The sequence below is a fragment of the Nuphar pumila genome, chromosome 4, assembly GCF_984573655.1.
Source record: "Nuphar pumila chromosome 4, dmNupPumi1.hap1.1, whole genome shotgun sequence".
Lineage (NCBI taxonomy): Eukaryota > Viridiplantae > Streptophyta > Magnoliopsida > Nymphaeales > Nymphaeaceae > Nuphar > Nuphar pumila.
Genome location: NC_143252.1, coordinates 131,964,151 through 131,989,438, shown reverse-complemented (window position 1 = coordinate 131,989,438; position 25,288 = coordinate 131,964,151). Strand labels below are relative to the sequence as shown.

Below are 25,288 nucleotides of genomic sequence, written 5' to 3'. Positions count from 1 at the left end.
CTTTTTATTAAGAGCCAATTATTGAGTTTTGCAGTTCTCCATGCAAAAACAAGGCAAAAGCTCGCATCTACCCCTGCGAGAACCATCACGAGACTCCAGCCTGTGGAAATACAATGAACAGTGCAATACAATCACATTTGCAAATCAATATGCAAAGTTAATAACATAGGCTTGCAAATCAACATGCAACCATAAGCTCGCAAATTCAACATGTGCAGCTCTTCACGTTCTACCACCCGTGGCAACAATAGAACAACACAATTAAAACCATAGTATAAATATGATTATTGCGATGAAATTAAACAATTACAGAAAGAGGAAACCCAAGCTCGAGGCTCTCCAGGCCTGTGATGATTCATTTAGACCATCGATGCATCGTATGTAAAAATCTTAACCACTTGCAATTTATGCAATGAAGTCAACATGCCTCCAAATGCACATCCATTCAAACCAATTTAACAATGTGCATGAGTTACCACAATGATATGCATGTGTTCACCATCCATGTGCAAGTGCTTTCATGTAATCACTTAACACACGTGCATTCATCCATAATTCATAAGTACATGAGAACATTTATGCATGATTGTATGTGCCAAACACACATCGATTTCATGTATGCACATGTACTTGAAACTGATTCATAAATGCATGATAATCAAACATGTCTCATAAATGTAGGCACATGAAACTTTTCATTCATAACATAAGTTAATATCCACCCCCATGAACATAACCCGGACCTAGGAATTGAATTTCAGGGCTGCACACATTCATATCATGTATGCACCTGTACCAAAGCAATAAAATATTAATAAAAATCAAATATCTCACATGTTACCAATTCTACAGCACAATCACCGATGCCGGTACCTTTAAACCGGTCAGGCATACGACATTTAAGTTTAAGGTTTCTATCAGTTTTATTGTCATTGCGCACAAGTTAACCACCCAAGTACCCGCATCAGGTATTCAACCCATATTGCCCATTAGGCAAGATTTCCCAAGCACCCCTTCCTAGTGCTATGTTGCCTTTGTTGCCATTTGCTAATTTCAGAAAAATATATAGTGTGCTAGGCCATTGATCGCTAGAAGACAAATTATGCACCTTAGCATGGAATTAATCATTAGAGAATAAGCAACTCAATAGGCATTTTAACATGAGCACATGTGTAGCTTATTCAGAGCCGTCCAAAAAGTATGCACTTCGAATGTCAGATTTTATGCAGTTTAATATGCACTTATCATCAAAGAAAATGGGCAGTTTCCCAGCCATTGTCACAACCCTTTTGACACCCGATTTGCATAACTAAATTGATTTAAAAGATCAAATTAACAATAATGAGGCTGACATGTTTCTGGAATGCAAGTGCAACCAAGGAACCAGAGCCACATTTATGTTCAACTGAGAAGAAAGATACAGCCGTATGAAGTTTTTCATGATCCAGCTCATTGAATGTCACACCAATTACTTTGTCAATATTTGAAAAAACCAAAATGCACCAACATAACACCCCTCCTATAATTTTTAAGAATATCAAAGTCACCCAACACACAGACATGCACAAGAGGAAACCCTGACCCCATGAGAACACAGTTCCACAATTCAGCTAATATAGGCTCAGCATGCCATGAAAAAAAATCCAAAATAAACCAGTCACGACTATTTAAGATTGTAACTGAAAGAGGTATTCTAATGTTGTCCTGATTAATAATTCAAATAACCAAATAAATGCTAGGAATTAGCAAACTTCAAAGCAAGAAGCAAAATAAAAATAACAATTGCCTGAATAATCACAATGTAATGTGACAGTCGGTAGGTCTCAAGGCTGTAGAAAATGAAGCACAACATGCTTTCACGTGATGGAAAGGAATAAGCAATCACTAAAATGAAAGCTTATCAACTTGTACAAGAGAGACAAGCTTACTGTCTCCTCAGATTTGGGGGTTATCCAATATCAACATTGGACCCCCCCCCCCCCCCCAATCTGGGTTTCTTTGTTCATGTTACGACTGGTCATGGAGCACTAAGGAATCGAGAGAGAGAGAGAGAGAGAATCGTTATGTTATTAGGGCTACTATCCTCTAGTTTAAATAGAGGTTAGCCTAATGAGAAATTACATATGGGTCCCTCATTTGTATATTAAATATCAAAAAGGAACATTTTAAGAATAAAACATAATTCAGACGACTAATTTTAACACTCCCCCTCAAGCTGGAGCATAGATATCAATCATGCTCAGCTTGTCACAACAATGAGAGAAACTAGGCCTCGCGAGTGCCTTGGTAAAAACATCAGCTACTTGATCTTCGGAAGATACATGATCTGTACAAATATAACCAGCCTGAACCAAGTCACGTACATAGTGACAGTCAACTTCAATCTGTTTAATCCTTTCATGAAAGACTGGATTGTTTGCAATATATGTAGCAACCCTATTGTCACACACCATCAACATAGGTAGGGATACTTTCACCTGAAGGTCGATCAAAACTGATTTTACCCACATAATCTCAGCTGCGGTTTGAGCCATAGCTCGGTATTCATATTCAACACTTGACCTAGCTATAACAGTTTGTTTCTTACTCCTCGAGGTAACTAGATTTCCTCCCACAAAAACATAGAATCAAGTTGTTGACTTTCTGTCTTCAATAGATCCCGCATAATCTGCGTCAGTGTAAGCAACAACATCCAAGGAAGAATTTTGTTTAAACAACAATCCTTTACCAGGAGATGACTTTAAATACCTAAGAACCATCATAGCTGCATCCCAGTGAACTTTTGTAGGTTTATCCATGAATTGACTGATTTTACTGACAGAATGAGATGTCGGGTCTAGTGACTGTCACATATAACAACTTACCCACCAAGGATCTAAAACTGGTACTATCCACATATTCAGACTTCTCATCGAACATATGAGTTTTGGGATCCATAGGAATGTTAGCAGGCTTCGCTCCTAGCATTCCAGTCTCTTTTAATAAATCTAATACATACTTTCTTTGTGACAAAACTAAGCCTTTTTTGTTTCTCGCAGCCTCGATACCCAGAAAATATCGGAGGGAACCAAGATCTTTAGTAACAAAGTATTTCTGAAGATGATCCTTTGTTGCAGAAATATCTTGGGCACTGCTCCCTGTCAATATGATGTCATCGACATATACCACCGTAACCACAATTCCAGAATTAGTTTTCTTGATAAACAAGGAGTGGTCTGAAGCAGACCTGACAAAACCAAAATCCGACATTACCTCAAATAATTTGTGAAACCATGCCCTAGGGCTCTGTTTCAGGCCATAGATAGCCTTCTTCAACTTGCACACTTTCTGACACTCCCCTTGAACCTTAAAGCCTGGGGGTTGTTGCATGTAGACTGTTTCATGCAAATCTCCATACAAAAAGGCATTCTTGACATCCAACTGAAACAAAGGCCATCCATAGTGCACAACAACAGAAAGAACAAGACGAATAGTGTCAAGTCGAGCGACTGGAGAAAAAGTTTCAAAAAAGTCAACACCATATGTCTGAGTATAGCCTTTTGAAATCAAACGAGCTTTATACCGTTCAATTGACCCATCCGAGTTATATTTAATGGTATATACCCATTTGCATCCAACAATATCTGCATCAGTAGGAGGATCAACCAAGTCCCAAGTGCCCTAAGAGCATAGGGCATCCATCTCATCCCGCATAGCCTGCACCCATTTAGGGTCGAATAGAGCTTGACTGTGATGAAGCGGAACAGAGGAGACAGACAGAGCCGAAACAAAATTCTTCATAGATGCCCCAAGATTAACTTCTGAAACAAATTGTGAAATGGGATGAAGGGTGCACTGTCGTTTTGGTTTGCGTAGAGCAATAGGAAGATCATCATCAAGAGCAGAAACTTCAGTATGCTCAGAGATACTTCAGGGGAAGGAGATAATGGGGGCACGGTGGTAGGTGGTAACCTGTGAGTGTATACTATAGGAGGGTTTCGGTAGCGAGACTCACCAGAGGATGGAGCCAAAGGCTGTGGAGGAAACGACTCTAAAGGAAAAGGAGGAATGGGCAGAGGGAGGACATCACCATGGTTCTCCTGTAACCTTGGAGTAGCACTCGAAAAATATGGAATAGACTCAAAGAAGGTAATGTCTGCACTGACATACTCTTTATGGGATGTAGGGTCATAACAACGATATCCTTTTTGATTCTTAGGATACCCAAGGAAAACACATTTAGTAGATTGCGACGCAAGTTTATCTCGATCAGGACCCAGTTTATGCACAAAACACACACATCCAAAAACTTTAGGGGGAATAGGAAAGAGAGGAACCTCTGGATAGAGAATTTGGATTGGGATTTGGTCTTCTATAGAACTTGAAGGCATGCGATTTATAAGAAAGCCAACAGTCAAAACCGCATCTCCCCAGTATGACGCAGGCATATTGGATTGAATCATTAGACACCGAGCGACATTGAGGATTTGTCGATGCTTCCTCTCAGCCACACCATTTTGCTGGGATGTATGGGGACATGTAAATTGAGGTTGAATCCCATTAGCAGAATAAAATTGAAGCAAGTCTTTGAATTTGAACTCCAGAGCATTATCAGTGCGAACAATTTTAACACACACATCAAATTGAGTTTTTATTTCAGCAATCAAAGATTTAAGAATAATAGGGCCTTGAGACCGATCTTTTAACAGGAACACCCACGATAACCTTGAGAAGTCATCAACAATGACCAAATAATAACGACATTGAGTCCTAGTAGGAATCCTACTTAGACCCCATACATCTACATGAAGAAGATCAAATAGTCTTTGACTCGACGAACTTAGACTAGAAGGAAAGGAGCTTCTGCTATGTTTTCCCAATTGACATGTTTCACATTGAAACGAAACTGAAGGAGGTATACGAGGAATGACACGACGAAGTTTTGGCACTGGAAGGTGACCCAGAGGACGATGCCACAATAAAGGACTCGAGGATGATGTAACAGCAGAGTAGACCGAACCCACTGGTTGATGTAAATAATACACGCCACCTTCCTCATGGCCGCCACCGATCCTCTTTCCCGTCAGCAAGTCCTAAAAGGTGCAACCCATAGGATAAAAAATCACCCTACAATTCAACTCTTTTGTCATTTGACTGACAGGCAACAAATTCTGTGGAAAAGCAGGAGCATGAAGAACATTTGACAATTGAAGAGTGGGGGAAATAGACATGCTTCCCTTCCCTACAATTGGAGAAGAACTGCCATCAGCAAGAACTACTCATTTTTTATCAGACACAGGTTTTAAATTTGAAAAATTACACGAATTTCCACACAAGTGTCTAGATGCTCCTGAGTCAATGATCCACCTACCACAATGGCCTGATAGACCATCACTTCCAGAGTATGCAACCTCAGCAAGCAACAGTAGACTTCGAAGTGGATGGGCGTAAGGCTAGAAGCTCTTCATATTCAGTTCTGCTAAGAGTTACAAAATCATTGAAATAATCTGCATCTGGTTTTTGTAAATCCGCCATTACTATTACTATTAAATATAAACTGTTCTTCACGGCAACCAGATATGGGCAAACCAAAGGTAGAAAGCAGGTTCACGACACAAACAATATATATAATCTGAATCCACAACCATTACTGAACCATTTTCAGCAAAAAAAAACAGCACAAAGATAGGAAAGCTGTAATAGAAAGTTGGCCAACTGAATCAGATGAGGTTTGTCACCATACGCTTAGATAATATCATTCCATACCTGACGTCGAGATTCATCAGAACCTATATAAGCATGAAAAAAAAACTCCAATAGATTTTTGACGTCAGATCTGGTACTCGATCAACGTCCGACACTCATAGAACAATTCCCTTATAGCCTTCAATAGACCCGATCCCCACTTGATCAGTCTTCTCCACGATCCACACACCACAATCTTCAAGATTGTATCACTCTGGCTGACTTGCTCCACCAAATATAACTTCAGCCATATTCAGATCTGGCTGAATTTAGGCCTTCTGAAATCAGGCCTCGAGAGTGACCTAGACACAGATCTGAAATCCAGATCTGTCTTCCACACGTTGGTTCAATCACAGAGGATACAACAACGACTCCTTATCGTACAGGATTCTCGAAAAAAAAAACAAAAAAAACGCTGTATAGGATTCACGGCAGCCCCAGATCAATCGGAAAGAGCCAATCCAAAAAAAAATTCAGCATCCAAATCCATGAATATCCAACACTCAGATCTGTGATCAGATCTGAACATACGATCAAATCCAAAGATATATTCAGATCTGCGACTGTAAGAGTTCCCACGACAAATCTGGTCGTCACCCACATCCACACACACAAAAAAAAATAGGCCGCCACCCACTTCACTTCAACATTATTGCAACGTACCTGTATCCACCAGATTTGATCAACATACCCTTCACACACGCTTTTAGCGCAGACCCAGAAGCCACGCCCCTTCACGCGATCTGGTACCCTTCACACATACCTTGGCGCAGACCCCGAAGTCACCCCCAAGGTCGCCAGCTCTGATACCATGTTGCGACTGTTCATGGAGCACTAAGGAACCGAGAGAGAGAGAGAGAGAGAGAGAGAGAGAGAGAGAGAGAGAGAGAGAGAGAGAGAGAGAGAGAGAGAGAGAGAGTCGTTATGTTATTAGGGCTACTATCCTCTAGTTTAAATAGAGGTTAGCCTAAAGAGAAATTACATATGGGTCCCTCATTTGTATATTAAATATCAAAAAGGAACATTTTAAGAATAAAACATAATTCAGACGACTAATCTTAACAGTTCAATACCAAAAATCCCCAAATTAGAGGATCGATCTGAGGGTTTCTTGCAGCCAAACCAATGGGATTTCAGGGTAACCAGAATTTCCCCTAAAACCCTGAGTTACCCGATACTACACAGAGCAAATCCGACTCTACCACAGAAAACCCTCAAATCATCTACTGTCTTTTGCTTCTTGGCAGCTAAGAACCCTATCAAGAATGACCGAGCATCCAATGTCTTGCTTTCTTGACCGACCCACAACACACACAAGATACAATAAACACCAAACAAGAAAAGTGCAGAAATCCTACCTGTTTTCGGTGATCGGAGGAGATTATCTAGAAAATCCTGAGCTTCTGGTGAACAAAGATGACAAAAGGATTTTCTTGCTTCGATCCCCTCTTCCACTCGGTTCAGCTGTTTCATCACCACAGCCATGACTTTAAGGGTGCTACCCACATGATCTCTGGCATTGATTGCACTCCACAGTAAGGGGATCACCCTACTCAAATCTTTATCTATCAAGTGTACTTGCTTTGCCTTGACGTAAGGCGAGTCTCCCAAAGGAAGGCCGGATTTCGGTGACGGCAACCTGTTCTTGATCTCTGTCGCCGGTAAATCTGGCGTTGGAGGGGCAAATCTTGTCATCTGAATTGCAAGAGGCTTCCTTGTTGGGGTGTTCTGAGCACCGTACGCCATTTACAGGTGACAATGAGAGAGAGAGAGAGATGAGAAGTGAGAGGGCGAGACCTCACCCTCCTTCTCCCTTTGTCGAACCGAACCCCACCTTCTCTCTCCTCTGTAACCCTCTCCCTTTTCCTTCTTGATGCTCTGCAAGAATCGTGCCCTGGGCACGATTCTTGTAATCGAGCCCCTTTAAAATAAAAAGGTGTCGGGTCCGGGTCCGAGCCCTGCGACCCGCGATGCCGCTGGATCCACCTTTAGCGTGGATCCGGGTTGGCCCTATAGTGCTAGATTCACAATGAACGTGGATCCGTAACGGATTCTGGATCCACATGTTGGATCCATTTGGGTCCAACCACAGATCCAACCCCAAATAATTAGTTTTTATACTAATATTATTCTCTTAAAAATAATTTTATTTATTTATTTATTAAATTTTGTTATTATATATATATATATATTTTTAACACTCATATATAGATATATTCCCTTTTTGGATCCGGGTAACGGATCCCGGGTCCAATACGAATAAAACTACCCATCGCATTTTTTTACGGGTATTACACTTACGCCTTATGCTTCGAAGGTTACACCTCGCTTCATGAGCGGGTCTTACGCCTCGCTATCAACGCTATTCACAACATTGCAATGGACATTGTGGTGTGTTTCCACCAACCTCTATAATGTGTTCTTTTATGCAGTTCGGGCTCCCATGAAGCACTAAATGACAAAACCTGCACCTCAAAGTAACACACCCTATATGACCTTCAGGAACTTCATAGTATTGCCACACTGGTCCATCACCATGTTGGAGATGTCGAGACATTAATAAATCTAATCACCACAAGTACAATCGCTTAAGACAAAATAACACTACATTCAAAAGCCAAAAGGTTTTCAATTCATAACTCGTTAAAAAGTCAAAGTTACAATTTTTAGTTATAGAAACATATGTCTATGATTCTATATTTAAAAGTTATGTTTAGCATCATACTTCAGCTGAATGATTTTCTCTGTTTATTGCATCATTTAGTAACCTGAGATGATGATGATTCTTCATCTTCTGAATCAGGGACCACCTTTGGCAATTGCTGAAGTTCTCATTCTTTTTTTATCATCTTCGATAAGACTAGTAAGAAGATCAACACGAATATCAGTAGGAATGCGATGATACATAATTTCCCTGTTAAGTTGCTATGTCCCACAACATGACATTTAAATCTATAATATCCTCCATGCATTAAAAAACCACAAAAGTTACACTTCATTACTCCTTTCAATGGGTACCCCAAGTCGACTGATGTACAATATTTCAATGCAGGATCTTTTGGGAGGCATCCTCCAAAACCACTACCCTCCATCAACCTCTTAGGGCCCAAATTTTTAAATCTAATCACCACAAATATGTAAAACAATGTTCAATAACACACTTAGGGACATATTTTGAGTTCTAAGGGCACAGACAATGGGATTAAGGGTAAAGATTAATGAATATATTTTAAAAACATAAAAAAAGAAAGGAGCCTATCCTCTCCCTACTTTAATCATACACAAATGAAGCAAAGAATGAGGATTTTTATCTTATCTCACTCCCTTGAGTGAAAAAATGGTGAAAATGCACTATTGAGCAAACGTTAAAAATCCTCTCCCTTGTGCACGGATTGACCCTCAAATCACTGTCATGACTCTTAGGGTGTGTGGGTTCCCCTCTAATGACCTCTACACAAATGAGAAAGTCGGCCCTCAAGAGGTCTTTAAAACCTAAAAAGTAAAAAATATGATTGGGCTCTTTTTAAAAATGCGTCGAAGGTGTATTATATGATACAGCCTGTAACATAGGATACATGGCTGTATTGTACGATGCAACTGATATAGATATGATACATGTATTGTAAGTGTGTATTGTGTCGAAAATGCTAATGCTAACTATATGTATTGTATCATATTGTACGGTACAATACTTACAGCATTGGGTCAAAGTAGAATGAGGACATGACTATTGAATATGATAATGTTTCACTAGCGCATGAGCCAATTTAGGTCACATCTCTTTGCTGGTCACATAGTATGTTCTTTTTCTTAAGGGGCACTCCCTTAATGAAAGACACATCCACTTTTGTAAAAGACCTGCTAATCCACATCATCTCCTGGTAGCTGTCACATAGGTATGGTGGTGGGGACAGGGCATGGCACGGGTACAATGGGTACAACATGAGATTTTTTAAAAGGATGGATACAAGAGTGTCTGTGTCTCTCTCTCTCTCTCTCTCTATATATATATATATATATATATATATATATATATATATATATATTGGCCCATATCTTTTTATCTATGGCTCCATCACTACCAATGAAAAAACAAAAGGCACAACCATAAAATACATACTTACATGTATATATGTATGTATATTGGTCTATATCTAAATACATAGGGCTCCATCACTACCTATGTAGTATGGGTACTTCTACCAGTCCCTCCTATCTGTGTCATACCCGTGTTGTAGCCCTAGTGGTACTTGGGTACTTCGAGTATGGGTCAACTGAGTTTAGACTTGACTCATTTTATCCATTTCATGATCCAATCAACTTGTAGATAACACTCGGGACCAAGAGAGTCCAACATTAACTATATGCTTAATTGTCATTGAATTAGATATCACATAAATACAAAATAAATTCAAACTAAACTGAATATAATCTAAATATATATGTTATATCTAAAATATATAGTATGTATTGAAAATATAAAGTTATAAATTGAAAATATAATTGTATATATATATTGAATACAAACTTGTGTCTGCGGAGGGTAAAATGGTGTGTCTGGGTGTTGACTCGTGTCGACACGAGGATACGCGTGTCGACACAGGTACGGAGGGTAAAATGGTGTGTCCGGTGTTGAAGTCGGCTAGGGTTTTGAGAAAACCAGAAGAGAGAGAGAGAGAGAATCATTAATCTCTCATTAGGTCTAATCTCCCTTAAATAGAGAGATTAGACAGAAAATAAAGCATGTACAATAATACCCTTTGCTATAATAAGAAAATACGATAGACCCTACCTATTAAATAATTACTAAACTACCCTTAATGCTAGGGTGACTGCTTCTCAACAGTTCCCCTCAAGCTGGAGCATATATATCAATAATGTTCAGCTTGTCACAACACTTTGAAAATTTTGAACTAGCCAGGGGTTTTGTGAAGACATCAACAATTTGGTTTTCTGAAGATACATGCTTGGTACAAATGTACCCAGTTTGTACTAGGTCACGTACATAGTGATAATCCACCTCAATATGCTTTGTCTTTTCATGAAACACTGGGTTATTAGCAATATAAGTAGCAGCTCTATTATCACATATCATCTCCATAGGTAATGAGACTTTCACTTGGTGATCAATCAACACAGATTTAACCCACATGCGGTCTGAGCCATAGCCCGATACTCTGACTCAGCGCTCGACGTGGCAACAACAGTTTGTTTCTTACTTCTCCAAGTAACCAGATTTCCTCCAACAAACACATAGAATCCAGTTGTTGACTTTCTATCAACAACCGACCCTGCATAATCTGCATCTGAGTAGGCAGTAACATCTAGAGAAGGATTTTGTCTAAACCATAGTCCTTTACTAGGGGATAACTTTAGATATTTGAGAATCATCATTGCAGCCTCCCAGTGAGCCTTTGTAGGTTTGTCCATAAACTGACTTATCTTGCTCACGACTAAAGATATGTCGGGTCTGGTTACAGTTACATATAATAGTTTGCCAACTAAGGAGTGATAACGGCTATTGTCTACATACTCTGATTTTTCATCAAACAGATGAGCCTTAGGATCCATAGGAATCCTTGCAGGTTTGGTACCTAACATCCCTGTCTCCTTCAGCAGGTCCAAGACATATTTCCGCTGTGACAAAATCAATCCTTTTTTGCTCCTTGCAACCTCTATGCCCAAGAAATATCTTAGTGGTCCCAGATCCTTAGTCACAAAGTGTTTCTGAAGGTGGGGCTTGGTCTCAGAGATGTCTTTTTCATTGCTTCCTATGACTATAGTGTCATCAACATATACTATCATAACCACAATCCCTGTACGAGTCTTTTTAATAAAAAGAGAGTGGTCTGAGGCAGATCGGACAAACCCAAATACTGACATGACCTCAGCCAGCTTGGAGAACCACGCACGGGGACTCTGTTTGAGACCATAGATTGCCTTATTCAACTCGCATACCTTCTGACACTCCCCCTGAACTTCAAACCCCAGAGGTTGCTTCATGTAAACTGTCTCCTCCAAGTCTCCATACAGAAAGGCATTTTTCACATCAAACTGACATAGAGACCAACCATGGTGCACTGCAACTGAAAAAACAAGACGAATAGTCCCAAGACGAGCAACATGAGAGAATGTTTCAAAGAAGTCCACTCCATAGGTTTGAGTATAGCCTTTAGCAACAAGGCAGGCTTTAAACTTTTCAATCGATCCATTTGAGTTATACTTAATAGTATAGACCCGTTTACAACCAACAATATCAACCTCATGTGGAGGATCCACTAAGTCCCATGTTTTCCGAGAAAGCAGAGCATTCATTTCATCCTGCATGGCCTTCGCCCATTTGGGGTCCAGAAGGGCTTGATGATGATTGAGAGGGACTGATGCAGCAGATAATGCTAATACAAATTTTTTCATATTAACACCAAGTCTGGCCTCAGAAACAAACTGAGAAATAGGGTGTAGTGTATACTGCCTTTTTCCTTTCCGAAGAGTAATAGGTAAATAACTATCAACAATAAGCTCGTTAGTAGGGTCAGGAACACTCACCTCTGGAGAAGCTGATGGCGGAGGCATAGAGTTGGGTGGAGCTCGATGGGTGTACACCACAAGAGGATTTTTGTAACGAGACGAAGTCGGACTTGGAACAAGAGGCTCAAGGCAGACAGACTCTAATGGAAAAGGAGGAACAAGAAGAGGAAATGAATCACCTTGACTGGCATGAAATCTTGGTGAAGTACTAAAAAAATATGCGATAGACTCAAAAAAGGAAACATCCGCACTAACATACTCTCTCTGGGATATGGGATCATAACAACGATATCCTTTTTGGTGCTTGGGATACCCAATAAAAACACATTTTACAGATTGGGGCGACAATTTATCTTGGTTGGGACTGAGTTTATGAACAAAGCACACACAACCAAATACCTTTAGAGCGATAGGGAAAAGAGGAGCTTCCGGCCTAAGAATTTGGATGGGAATACAGTCCCCCACAGAAGTTGAAGGCATACGGTTTATTAGGTATCCCGCAGTTAGAACCGCATCTCCCCAGTAAGACGCAGGCATATTAGACCGGATCATGAGGCAACGGACAACATTTAGAATTTGTCTATGTCTACATTCCGCTACACCATTCTGTTGCGAGGTATGAGGACAAGTAGTCTGAGGTTGGATTCCAAGATTTTTGTAAAATTGTAACAATTCAGAAGATTTGAATTCAAGAGCATTGTCAGTGCGAATAACTTTGACACGAGAATTAAACTGATTTTTTATTTCAATAATCAAGGATTTGAGAATAATGGGGGCTTCAGCCCTATCTTTTAACAAGAATACCCAAGATAATCTGGAAAAATCATCTACAATGACTAAATAATGACACTTAGAACGACTAGGAATTCTACTTGGACCCTAAACATCAACATGAAGAAGATCAAACAGATTGTGACTTGAAGGACTCTGACTTGACGGAAATGAACTCCTATGATGCTTCCCAAGCTGACATGATTCACACAGTAGAGTAATGGACGACAAGATATGAGGAATAACTCTACGCAATTTAAGCAACGGGAGATGATCAAGACGATGATGCCAAAGCAACAGACTAGAGGAGGACTCAACTGCCGAATGAACAGATCTAACTGGTTAATGTAGATAATAGACTCCACCTTCCTCATACCCTCCACCAATCGTCTTCTCCGTCAGCAAGTCCTAAAAAGTGCAACAGGCAAGATCAAATATTATTCTACAATTCAATTCTTTTGTAATTCGACTAACAGATAACAAATTTTGAAGGAATGAAGGGGCATGGAGAACATTTGATAACTGAAGAGTAGGATAGATGGAGATATTTCCCTGGCCAACAATGGGAGAGGAACTTCCATCGGCAATAACAATCTTTTTATGATTAGCAACACAATCCAAATTTGAAAAATCACAGGCATTTCTACACAAATGTCTAGATGCCCCTGAATCAATAATCCACCTACTACCTTGGCAAGATAATTCATCACCTGCAGAGCATGCAACATCAGCCACAGGGGAACTAGACAGAGGATGTGCCAACAAATCATCATACTCAGCCCGAGTGAGTGTAACCGAATCACTAGGAGGAACAGTGGGTGACTCGGGTTTGGCAACTTGAGTTGTAAGAACAACTTTAGCTGAAGATACGGGAGGTCGTCCATTCTTGTCAAAGCATCTATCTTCTAAATGCCCAAATCTCTTGCAGTAGGTACACTGGAGCTTGCCTCGTCCTCTCGTGCCTCGATCACGTCCACGACCTCGAGAATTAGGAATAAAACCTCGGCCTCGACCATAGGAAACAGACAAAACAGAGGTTTGTGATTCCGATTGAGATGAAGGAAGGGACATGGCAAGCCTGCTCAGTCGATTATATGTGTAACGCCCCAAAAATCCAGGACTTGTAACTTTTAGAATAGTTTAGAAAGGTTTGAAATCATACGATTATCAGAGTTTAAATAGTACTTCAGCGGAAAATGATATTTTTAAAACCACAAGTCAATGGACCTTGAGCGCATTACAGCGTAAACTTTCTTTTGTCGAATCCCGCACAACTATTGAAATCAAATGGTTTTGAAATGCACTTTCAATAATTGAGAATTTGTTCATGGGATTTTGCAACTCATTATATTTGCTGAAACAAAAAAGAAGTTTACTAAAACAGTTTTAGTAACTCAAGGTTTAATTAAAATAGAATTTTTGAAATACACTTCATACCAAATTTACCAACATGTCCTCAGGAGTGAAATGTCAGGGAAGAGCTCTATCTTGATCTCATTGCGCCATTCTTCCATCGCAAAGTGTATCACCTATACATCACCTGCCCATAAAATGGGTCAGTTTCACTAAAAATTGGTAGGTGCACATACAGGACGATATAGAACATAGTTAAGCAAAATAATTTAATATGTCAAGTAGACAGGCAATTATATAGCAATTTAATTTCAACAGGTTCATGGAACAACTATCATGAGTAAAATGCTAAAACTATTACAAGCATTTCACTGGCACAAGTAGGCTAATTATTATAAGTAAAGCACTGCATAAGCAATTTAACTAGCAAAATACGATGTTACATCAACCACATACACAATTTCATAAGTATTGAACCTGTTACACACTATAACTTTCATATGGGCATAACTCAACAAATTGTGTGATCGGATTTAAATTATCTTTCGATATTAACTGGTCAGGTGGGTACGCACAAGGCACGACTCTAGAAACAACCTTGACTGATCCGGGGGTTTATTATGCTATGTATTTTATGATAACCCGGATAGCTGACTGAGTCCGCACCTAAAGGGACGATCGATGACCAAGAGAGAAATCCCCAAAGCAGCATAAACAATGGATTTATCCCGAACATGGAGAGCTACCACCTAGGATAATTATGGTAGTTCCTTTCCACTAACTCCGATGACTTGGGAAGTCGAGTCTTTTGCTCGTAACGGCCATTAATGGCCTGTCTATCGAAGTTTTTGTACCTTCTCGTCCTCTCTCCTGACAAGAGTCAACGGTTCGAATGAGTACATCAGGGGTAGTTAACTGAAGACCCATTCTACATACTCTGGTCTTTCGACCCAACTCGAGTATCTTACCGGTGAAGTCGGAAATCATCACTTATTTAGGTGATCTCAGCATTTTGTTATTTGCACTAATCAAGGTTGCCACAACCTACTCATCCAATCATCGCAACTTAAGAAGACATACTTGTCAAAAAGTACGGACGTACTTGTCAAAAGTACGACTATGATAAAAGGGATATGGTTTCACCAAAGAAACCCCAACAAATATTATCTGCATAAGAAGTAACACAACACAATTTGACAAGATAAGTCTTGAATTCATTTCAACAATATTTTGCATATTTCATGATACAAGGTCGTCTCGGATCTCTCGTCCGATCAACAAAGTACTTAACATGTCGTGCATGTCTAAAAGTACGCAACACTGAAAAAGGGAGGTGCGTAGGCTTCTCAAAAGGAACACCCAACACACAACTTCATAATGATCCAAAGAATATATGAGTGCTCATTTGGAACGATTCATCCTTAAAAGTCACAATGCCACATTAAGTCATTCACACAAGGCACAACACTATCAATCTTGCATCCAAAATTTATCTTAGTATCTACATGTGACACTAGATTGATAAATGAAGAATGGGTTCTTCAACAGAACCCCACTCATTCAAATGCTCATGCCCCTGATCGGGGTTATTCGAATTGGGTCGCAACTCGAATCGGGGTTATAAAATATTTCTCCCAAGTGTGTAGACCTGGGAGGGCCCAAATGTGACTTCGCAATCCGACAAGACTTAAATCTTAACTTTGCAAAAGTTGTGCATTTTGAAGAGCACTGAGTTTGCAGAAGGAAATTCTCTTTAAAAGAACTATAGCGCACAAGCGCAACTTGTAGTGTTTTGAAAACAACTGAAATAAAGTTAGGCACAAGACTACATTTATGTAAGTACATATTTACCATAAGTGTGAGCATATGCAGATTATAACATGACAACAAGCAACTCTCGAGTTGCAATGCCGCACATCGAGCGAAAAGCACATAAGTAACACACGAGGTACCAAAATCATACCTTGACCACTTAGATAGGCAAACACATAAGGTCATAAGTAATACACGAGAGACGAAGTCGTACCGCACTCAAAGGAAACGTGCAGGCAAAAATGGATGCAAGCAAACAAGGGCATATGTATTTCAAAAAATACGAAACCACACCTCAACTCATAAGCAACTATGCAAAATAATGGTCGAAGAATGAAATTGTACATTGACCCATAGGAACGTACAGGCAAGTATATATGCAAGCAATTAAGGGCATAAGTATTGCAAAAAGTACGAAACCACCTTTAACCACATAAGCAAATACGCAAATTAATACTCAAAGAGTAAAATCATACCTCGACTCATAAATATGCAGACAAGAAAATATGCAATGCAGAAACAATATAAATCTAAGCATATCTAGCATGGGCATCTTAATTATTTCAACTTAAATAGGTTCATTTATTGCCTTTGTGCGACTTTACCCTACCTCAGAATGTTATGAGGTTGGGTCGCTGCGAGCGATAGAGAGTATAGGCGATGCGGGGGCTCGGGTCGCGGGGTACGAGTGGAATCTATCGCGGAATCTGCAGGAAACCCAATGTCAGTATGAAAGTGACCAAAGAAGGGGCAGGGAGCAGGAGAGGGAGACAGAGAGGGGCAGGGCATCACCCCTGCCGACCAAGCCAAAGGCGACAGGGGCCTTGCCCATGTCTGTCGATGAAAGACACAAAGGGCAGGGGCGAAGCCCCTGCCGAGAAGGTAAAGGTGGCAGGGGCTTGGCCCCTGCCTGTCAGAGGAAACGAAGGTAGCAGGGGCTCGGCCCCTGCCGAGCTATCGAAAGAAGGGCCCAGGCGATAGGGGAACGAGCCCCTTCCGACAACACCGAGGCGGCAGGGGCTAGCCCCTGCCCGCCGACGAAAGGTCGATGGCAAGGGAACAAACCCCTGCCGAAGAGAGAGAGATCGGGGCGGCAGGAGCCACCAGCCTCCTGCCGACCCCTTCGCAGGTCATGGCAGAGGGGAGGGAGACAGGGGGACGACCGACCTCCTATCGGTCGCCCGATCTCCCACAGGGAAGAGAAGGGGGTCCGCAGGAGCCATTGCCCCCCCCGTCGGCTCTCCGGCGTACCCCCAGAGAGAGAAGGAGTAGACAGGGGCCCCGTAGGCCCCCTGTCGGCCTCAGATGGATACGCAGGGCGCGGCAGGGGCCGTGCGCCGCCTGTCGGCCTCCCTGTGAACCCCTAAGAAGGGGGGAAAAGAGGGAGGTGAAGAGGGAGGAGACGGCGTTCCTGGGGCGAGGGTCGTCAGCGATCGCAGCAGCGATGGCGATCTGAGCTGGTGGTGTGCGCAGGGAAGGAGGAGGCGCAAGAGGGAGGTGTGCCTCCCCTTGTCCTCCACAAGTGCTCTTAAAGAGTTCGGGGGAGGAGGCGTGAAATCGGGAAACCCCGATTTCCATCCTTATCGGGTCGAAAAAAGGGGTTGCGGCGCACAGGGGAAAGGCCTCCTGTGTCGAGTTTTTAAAACCCTAACGATGACGGGCTTGGGTCGGGTCCGGACCCGACCTGGCCCGGGTCCAATTTTTTTTTCTGCGGGTTTTACAATATGCCTCAGCAAGAGTGGGAACAACTGAGCTTGTCAACATCTGAACTTTGGCAACTGAGAATTCAGCTGGCAAGCCAGTCAGGAACCGTGCGACCATGGTATGCTCCTGGTGTAGTTTCTGTTTGTCACAGCATAATGGTCTATGTGCATTTAGTCTCTCAAAAGTTGCTTTCACAGAAGCATAGTACTGGGCTAGAGTTTGCTCTCCTTGATGCAATTTATAGATCTCCTGCTCTACTTGAAGAATACGACTTACATTAGTTTTTTGAGAATAAGTATCTTGCAAATTATCCCACATTTGTTTTGCAGAGGTATAATAAACAAGCCCGTCAGCTATGTGAGGTTGCACACTATTCATAATCCAAAACATGACAATATCATTGCCCTCTTCCCATGTAGCATACTTTTCAGTTTTGTCTTTAGGCTCATTTTCAACAAAATATGTTTTCTACGATGCCCTAGTCTCATCCAACTTTACGATCCATATGAAAATGGGTTTGCAAAGGCTTTATAATTAGCCACTGTTTCGGTCTTCATGTCGGACTTCTGCATTTCAGCCATGGAAATACAACCACACGCAACTACCAACTGCTGAAAACTCGGATCTGACGTGCACACCAACTACCAACTATGAAACCGACTCTACCAGATTTTAATCACACTGATAAAATCTGATATATAGAGGATAACAACTGTAATACGTTGTTCAGATCCGAAACTTGAATATCTAACTTGAATTGGACTTTACCTGAACCATCCACCTTTTAAAAAAAAATCTGCGACAAGATGCATACCACGACCACGATAAAAAAAAAATCGACAACCTGCATACCACGACTGCATCATGACGGAAGCTGCAGGCATCTTTGATGTCCACACAACCATCATCGGCCACCATTGTCACGATCTGAAGTCAGATCCAAATCAGTCTGGTCACCATAAAGAGAACGTGATCCAAACTGCAGTTTGGGTCTGACTTCAGATTTGAAGAGGAAAAAAAAAACTGGAGTCTCCCTGCTCCTACGTGCAAATCCCTGCTCCTACGTGCACAACGATCGTTGTAGTCGCTGTACACGGTGCCACCCGATCTGCGTTCCTGCTGGAGTGGCTTCAGATCGCTGTACACGTTGTTGTTCACGCTGGACCCTATCTACATGTGGGTCGATCAAATCAGACGCCCAGAGCTACGTCCTGCTCTAATACCATGTTGAAGTCGGCTAGGGTTTTGAGAAAACCAGAAGAGAGAGAGAGAGGGAGAGAGAGAGAGAGGAAGAATCGTTAATCTCTCATTAGGTCTAATCTCCCTTAAATAGAGAGATTAGACAGAAAATAAAGCATGTACAATAATACCCTTTGCTACAATAAGAAAATACGATAGACCCTACCTATTAAATAATTACTAAACTACCCTTAATGCTACGGTGACTGCTTCTCAACATCCGGTACCATAGGTTATGGACCTTTGGTTTGCATTGATAGTCTATAACTCCACGTGAAGAGCATTTTGTAAATATAGTATAGTTGTGCATTTGTCTTTGTGTTTATACACACATACGCCATGCACACACGTGCTTACACATTATTTAATGTACATAAATATGTTATTTAGTTAATTTATGTACATTAGCAATAGAAAAATACATAAATCATTGTAGGCCTTAGCATATATGACACATCCAGTCATCTCTTCATTGGAACTCTTGAAAAATGAATGTGAACTAAAAAGGAATCTGTTCTTTTCCAGAAAAAGAAATGGAAATTTCCATTTAGGGGTCAACCTTTTGCCTCTAATTCCAAAAATGTGTCTCACTTTTCTCAAATTCGAGATATTGGCCATACTTTTCCTGAAAACAGTCAAATAGGGACCTCAGATCAACATCTATCATCTTGAAAAATGTGGTTCCTTTTTTGTTTCAAAGTACTTATTCATCCTCATGAAAAAGAACGTAAAAAGTTTGAACTCTTAATCATGAAGGTTACTATTGTAATTTGACTTATGATTTAACTTGAATTAAAGGACAATAGTAAGTGTAGGCCCTTGTTTGGCAGTTTTCAGGAAAACAGAGATCTGTGTCCAGAAATTCAGAAATGTGAGGCTCATTTTTTAAATTAGGAACAAAAGGTTGGCCCGTAAATGGAAATTTTCCTTTATGTTCATGAAATTGTCTTTTGACTAATGATCACATTTATATATATGTATTAAAATTATTAGATAATAAATATATACTATATAAGTTTAATTATAAAATGTGAGAATGTATGTATACAAAATTATTATTCCCAGTTATAAACCATTTAAAGAAAATACTCGGATTAATAAAAGTAGTCAAGCAGTTTATGGACTTATTTGCAATATTCTACACTTGTTTTGACAGTGCCCGAGAAGTCATTTCACATCTTCTGTTTCTTTCATGTCAATGAGATGGGTACATAGGGCTGCAAGTGTCCACATTTATATTGTTATTGGATAGACAACACAAAGAAACATGCATTGCCGATCAAACGCTTACTAAACATATCAAAGGCCTAACTGTGTGTGCCCCTTTTTTCTCACTTGAAACACTAGTTTCTTGGTAATGTTAATTGTCTACTGTCAGCATGATACATGCCTACATGGGTGTTTTCCCATGTCAAATGTGCCTCATGCAACCTAATAATCATGTTATCATTCTACCTAGCAGCTGTCCATGCTGTAGGGTGGAGTCCTACTGGTGGATTGAGATAATTATTACTTACTCTTCTATCTAGATCCTACTATCTGAGTTAGCGTAAGCTCTCCTTAAATGATTACGTAAAGGGAAAGAATACGGGACAAATCTCTCTCTCTCTCTCCATTATGTGTTCGTTTTAGTTATAAATCTTTGCAGTCAGATCTGATTCTCAGCTGACAATCTCCATGAGGGTGATAAACCATCAAACTATGAGCTGATTCTTGCACATGGGAATTTTAGGAAAAATTTATGTTCTTTAAAGTGTGGTACTCATGGCCTTGATTCTCTGCAAGTGAAACCAATTGAAGTTATTTGGGATTAGTTAGCTGATGAACTTTTTTGTGGATAGTTATTTTGCTATATATTTCTTGGTAGCTCACCAGCTGAGTATAATTTTCTTCAGATGGAGGGAGAATCAATTCTACTGGACAAAGATTACTTTCTGGCCGGACTGTAACATGTGTTTGTAATGTGGAAGCATTCTCATTGCATGTTGATGACTTGGAAGAAGTCACTGCGCTTTTTGCCAGATCTCTCCGCAATCCACGAGTTCAACGAGCTATAAGGTTGAGTACACTACCATATTTTCTGAACACTTAGTGAGACATAAACTGCTTAAAATAAGTGAATACTTCCCTGCCATTTTTTTCCCTTTTTTTTAATTTGTTGTTAAGCACGATGGTTCCAACAGAAATCACTGGAACCCGTGGTGATTTTTTCCCTTGCAAAATAAACAAAGCCATAGCCCCCACTGGACTCAATACCCATGACAGCAAGACCCCTTTGTTAAAGAATCTCTCTTGGTGCAGCTATCACATTCTATCACTATATGCATGTACAAGTCTCTTGGTGCAGCCCTCAACTCTATCACTGTATTTAGATTGCATTACAAGTAAGACATGATTCTCAATAGCTCTTTTGACATGATCAAGATTGCACCAAGGGTATTTGTTGTATTTGATTTGTCATTCATGTTTTGCAGAATCGTGGCCAATCCTATACAAAAAATGCTTCTGTTAACCCACATGTGGCGCCATATTTTTATGAAAACTTTCAAGTTGTTTCTATGTACAAAAATTTCAAACTGAATCTACTAATGTTTTTTTATTCTCTAAAAGGTACGAGTCCCCATACTGGAGAGCCTTGGCAGCTAGTCGTATTCAGGTTGCTTGGAGGTACAGAAAGTGAAGACAATCTGTTCGAACGAACCGCTCTACTTCTAATCATTAAAGAAGCAGTATGCTGAGTTAGTCACTGGCTCACACTGTACATGATTTTTGTCAACCTATTTGTAAAGGGACGGCTTGTTAAATTTATTATTGTGCTGTCTACTTAGCTTGTCAACTTATACATATTATGGCAGAGGTACTGTGTAAAGCCACAAATGAATTGGTACTACTAATTCGGCTGCTTGCTTTCTAATTTGTCCTGATCAATTTGGAGCAAAGAAAATCTTTTAGGCCATATTGTTGGGACCATGAGCTTCAACAGGCATTTTTCTAGTAAATTATTTTTTTGTTACTTATATATGAAAAGGACCTCTGTATGTGGAAATGTAAAACGATTGGATTCAGTTTGGTTGTAGGATTTACTCAGTCCGACCTAATTGGATCGTGGCTAATCGTGGTTGGAACCAGATTTGGATGGAAAAGGTAGTACTTAATTTGGAGCCTACTAACATAAAATAACTAATCATATGCATATTATTTATGGAAAATGACTGTACTGCATGAACATGTTTTTTGAAATGCGCTAAAATTTTTGCTATTCTCGTCTAAAATTGCAAATACCCAAATTCGTCATGATCTTTTTAACCCTCGCTTGTGTTGAACTGGTGAAGTTTGCGCAATATATTGCTCCGCTCCTCAGGTAGTGCAAACTCTTACCTACTTAAAATGAGTTTTGCACCCTTTTTGTGGACATCATGAATGTCGCATAAAATTATGTATGAACTTCGTGTTAATCTTGAACTTCATACTGTAAGAACTTCAAAAAAAAAAAATTGATATGGGCTGGATCCGGACCTGACCCGAGGCCACCGCCCCTCGTTGTCATTAAAAGATAGTGAGGCAGATAGGAGGAGGGTTACGAAACCCCCCTCACCGCCTCTCGCTCTCTGCAATTTCTCTCTCACTCTCTCGTCCCCGACTCTCTCCCTCATCGACCCTCTCGTCTCCCTCTGTCTCTCCGTTTCTCTTGCTCGTCCACTGTCACCGACGCAGGCGACCCCCGACAACCCGCGGCCACCGGCGACAAGCTCCTCTCCGGCAAGCTCCTCTCTGGTGAGCTTCCTCCGAAACCCCTTGGTACGTCGGCGTCTCCTCTTTTCCTTCTCCTCTTTCGTCTCTCTCCCTCTCTTTCCCCCTCGTATTTTGGTTACGCAGGGAGGGGAGGGTTGAGCCACCTCCTTGTTGTCCTAGGTTGCAGGGGAGGTCCTAAGCCCCCTCCCTGCTTCTGTCACGGCAGGGGAGGGGGCAAGCCCCTCCTCCTTGCCCCTTTTTGCTGTTTCAGCAGGGGCCATCGGCCCCTGCCCTGTTTATTTCAGCAGGGGTTGCAGGCCCCTGCCTCTTTTTGATTGTTCTAGAAGGGGCCATCGGCCCCTACCCTTTTTGCTTGTGAGCAAGGGCTGATGGCCCCCTGCCCTTTATGCATGAGCCTATACCCTTGGCAGACAGGCCCGGGTAATCTTCAGAAACTACATCATGATGGGGATAAATCATTGTAATTGTTGGTCTTCAACGAAGAATTCCTAGTAAGCGTAAGTCATCAACTCGCTTTGGCTACATCCCTCTTTAGGCAACAAGGGTCATTTGGCCCTGCCCCATCTTTTTTTCGAGTCAATTGGGACGGTTGGCCCCAGCCCTATGTATCAGAGAAGTCGAGTCTTCTCTTTGCTTTTGCTTTTGTCTGGGTTTGCATGTTAATATCGCATATTTGCAGCTATGACGGATCCCACTCGCGTTCCACGACTCGAGCTGTCAATCGTGTACATCCGCAGACACCAGCAAGCTCGTAACTCTCTAAGGTAGGGGAAGATTGCACGGGAAGACTTGGATAATTAAATTAAGTTCAATTAAACTAAAAATGATCATTAAATGAATATATACATATACAAATATATATATTTATATGAGTATGCACTTCACTCAAGGACGCGGTTTCGCGATCCTTGCCTTCTATTAGTCTTTACTTGTCGTCGCGCATCGCGTCGAGATCTTGCGTTGCACTCTTGCTTACAGTTTTTACTTGTCGTCACGCATCGCGTCGAGGTTTAGCATTGCACTTCTGCTTACCGCCTTTACCTTGTCGCCGCGCTCTGCGCTTAGGCTCTTTCTTTTGCATATGTGTTGGTATTGCCTTGCTATTGCAGATGACGCGCAAGTTCTTTCTCTTTGCGTATGCCTTAAAGGCATCCTCGTGGAGGATGCAAGAGACATTTACCACTCTCTCTCTTGCGGCGAGAGTTGAGTTGGGAGCTAGTGTTACATCCTCGTCTAAGGAGAGGGATACCTTGCAAGGATCCTGACTCTTCGAGTATGCAGTCCTGCAGACGAGTTGGGGTTCAAGCAAACTACTTAACAGGAGTTATGTTGAGAAACCTGTATTCCGTCTATCGAGGCCGGTATCGAGTCATGCGAGACATGCAGAGACCCCGATAGCGAATGAGATTTTAGAAAATCGCATGCATAATGTTGGCACAAGGTACTGCTGTTTCAAAAGATAAACATTACGTCTTTGTAAAACACTCTTGTTGAGGCTTCTATTGAGGAGCTATACCCCCTTCATCCTAGAGTACTTGTAGTCCTGCACGACACGTCTAGTACTGCGATGATCGAATGAGACGGTCGTGCGACCTCAAACAGTGCTAAATGCACAATGTTGTAATTACATAAATGGCCTTACATTCGCCTTCACAGGCAAGATGCTCGAGTGGTTTAAAGACCACAACATAGGATGAGTCGTTAGTTAAGCAACCCTTAACGCACCCATTCGCATCTGGTTGTTCGGTCAAGGCAGAGGACAAAGCGGTACAAAAATCCAATGGACAGGTTGTTAACAACCACCCCACGGGCAATGATCCGGCCTCCGCAGTCATTGGAGTTAAGGGGAAAGGGGCTACAATAGTTAGCTCAACACTTCTGTAGAAGTTGGATACATCTGTGGTACTGCCTCCTTTGGGAAATTCTCTCTCGGCTAAAGTCATCCTTTTGGAGCGGACTCAACTAGCTATTCGGGTTATTCAAAATACATAGAATAACAGATGCCTGAACTAGTCTCAGTTGTTTCTACGTTTTGCCTGCGCGTACCCGCAGGCCAGTAATATCGAAACATAAAGTCTGCTCACACTGGTTGTTGGGTCGTGAGACTCACTTGCACTGCTGACTCGGTTGCACTACTGCATCACTTGCCCTACTGACTCGCTTGCACTACTGACTCGCTTGTCGTACTGACTCGCTTCCACTACTTATTCGCTTGTACTACTTACGTGTTTGCACTCTTTTACCTGCGTGCATTGCTTACCTGTTTGATTGCATATCTGCTTTAAACTGCGTAACCTACTGAATTAAATATACATAATTTAGTTTCATGTAGTCTCTCTTGTGCACCTACTAGTTTTTCGCGAAACTAACCCATTCTATGGGTACAGGTGATGATTAGGTACAC

The 25,288-nt window shown here is 41.2% G+C and overlaps 1 protein-coding gene across 3 annotated transcripts in view; it reads left to right on the top strand.

Annotated features, from left to right (window-relative positions):
- The window catches only part of LOC149841099 (putative cyclic nucleotide-gated ion channel 20, chloroplastic), a 120,510-nt gene extending 98,266 nt beyond the window's left edge, over positions 1-22,244 (top strand). For all 3 annotated transcript variants that reach the window (XM_090003590.1, XM_090003591.1, XM_090003589.1), the window contains 2 exons: positions 21,027-21,189; positions 21,742-22,244. In XM_090003590.1, coding sequence (XP_089859716.1) covers positions 21,027-21,189; positions 21,742-21,811 — 233 coding nt within the window. In that variant the 3' untranslated portion in view covers positions 21,812-22,244. The remainder of the gene's footprint in view (positions 1-21,026; positions 21,190-21,741) is intronic.
- The last annotated feature ends 3,044 nt before the right edge of the window (positions 22,245-25,288 follow it).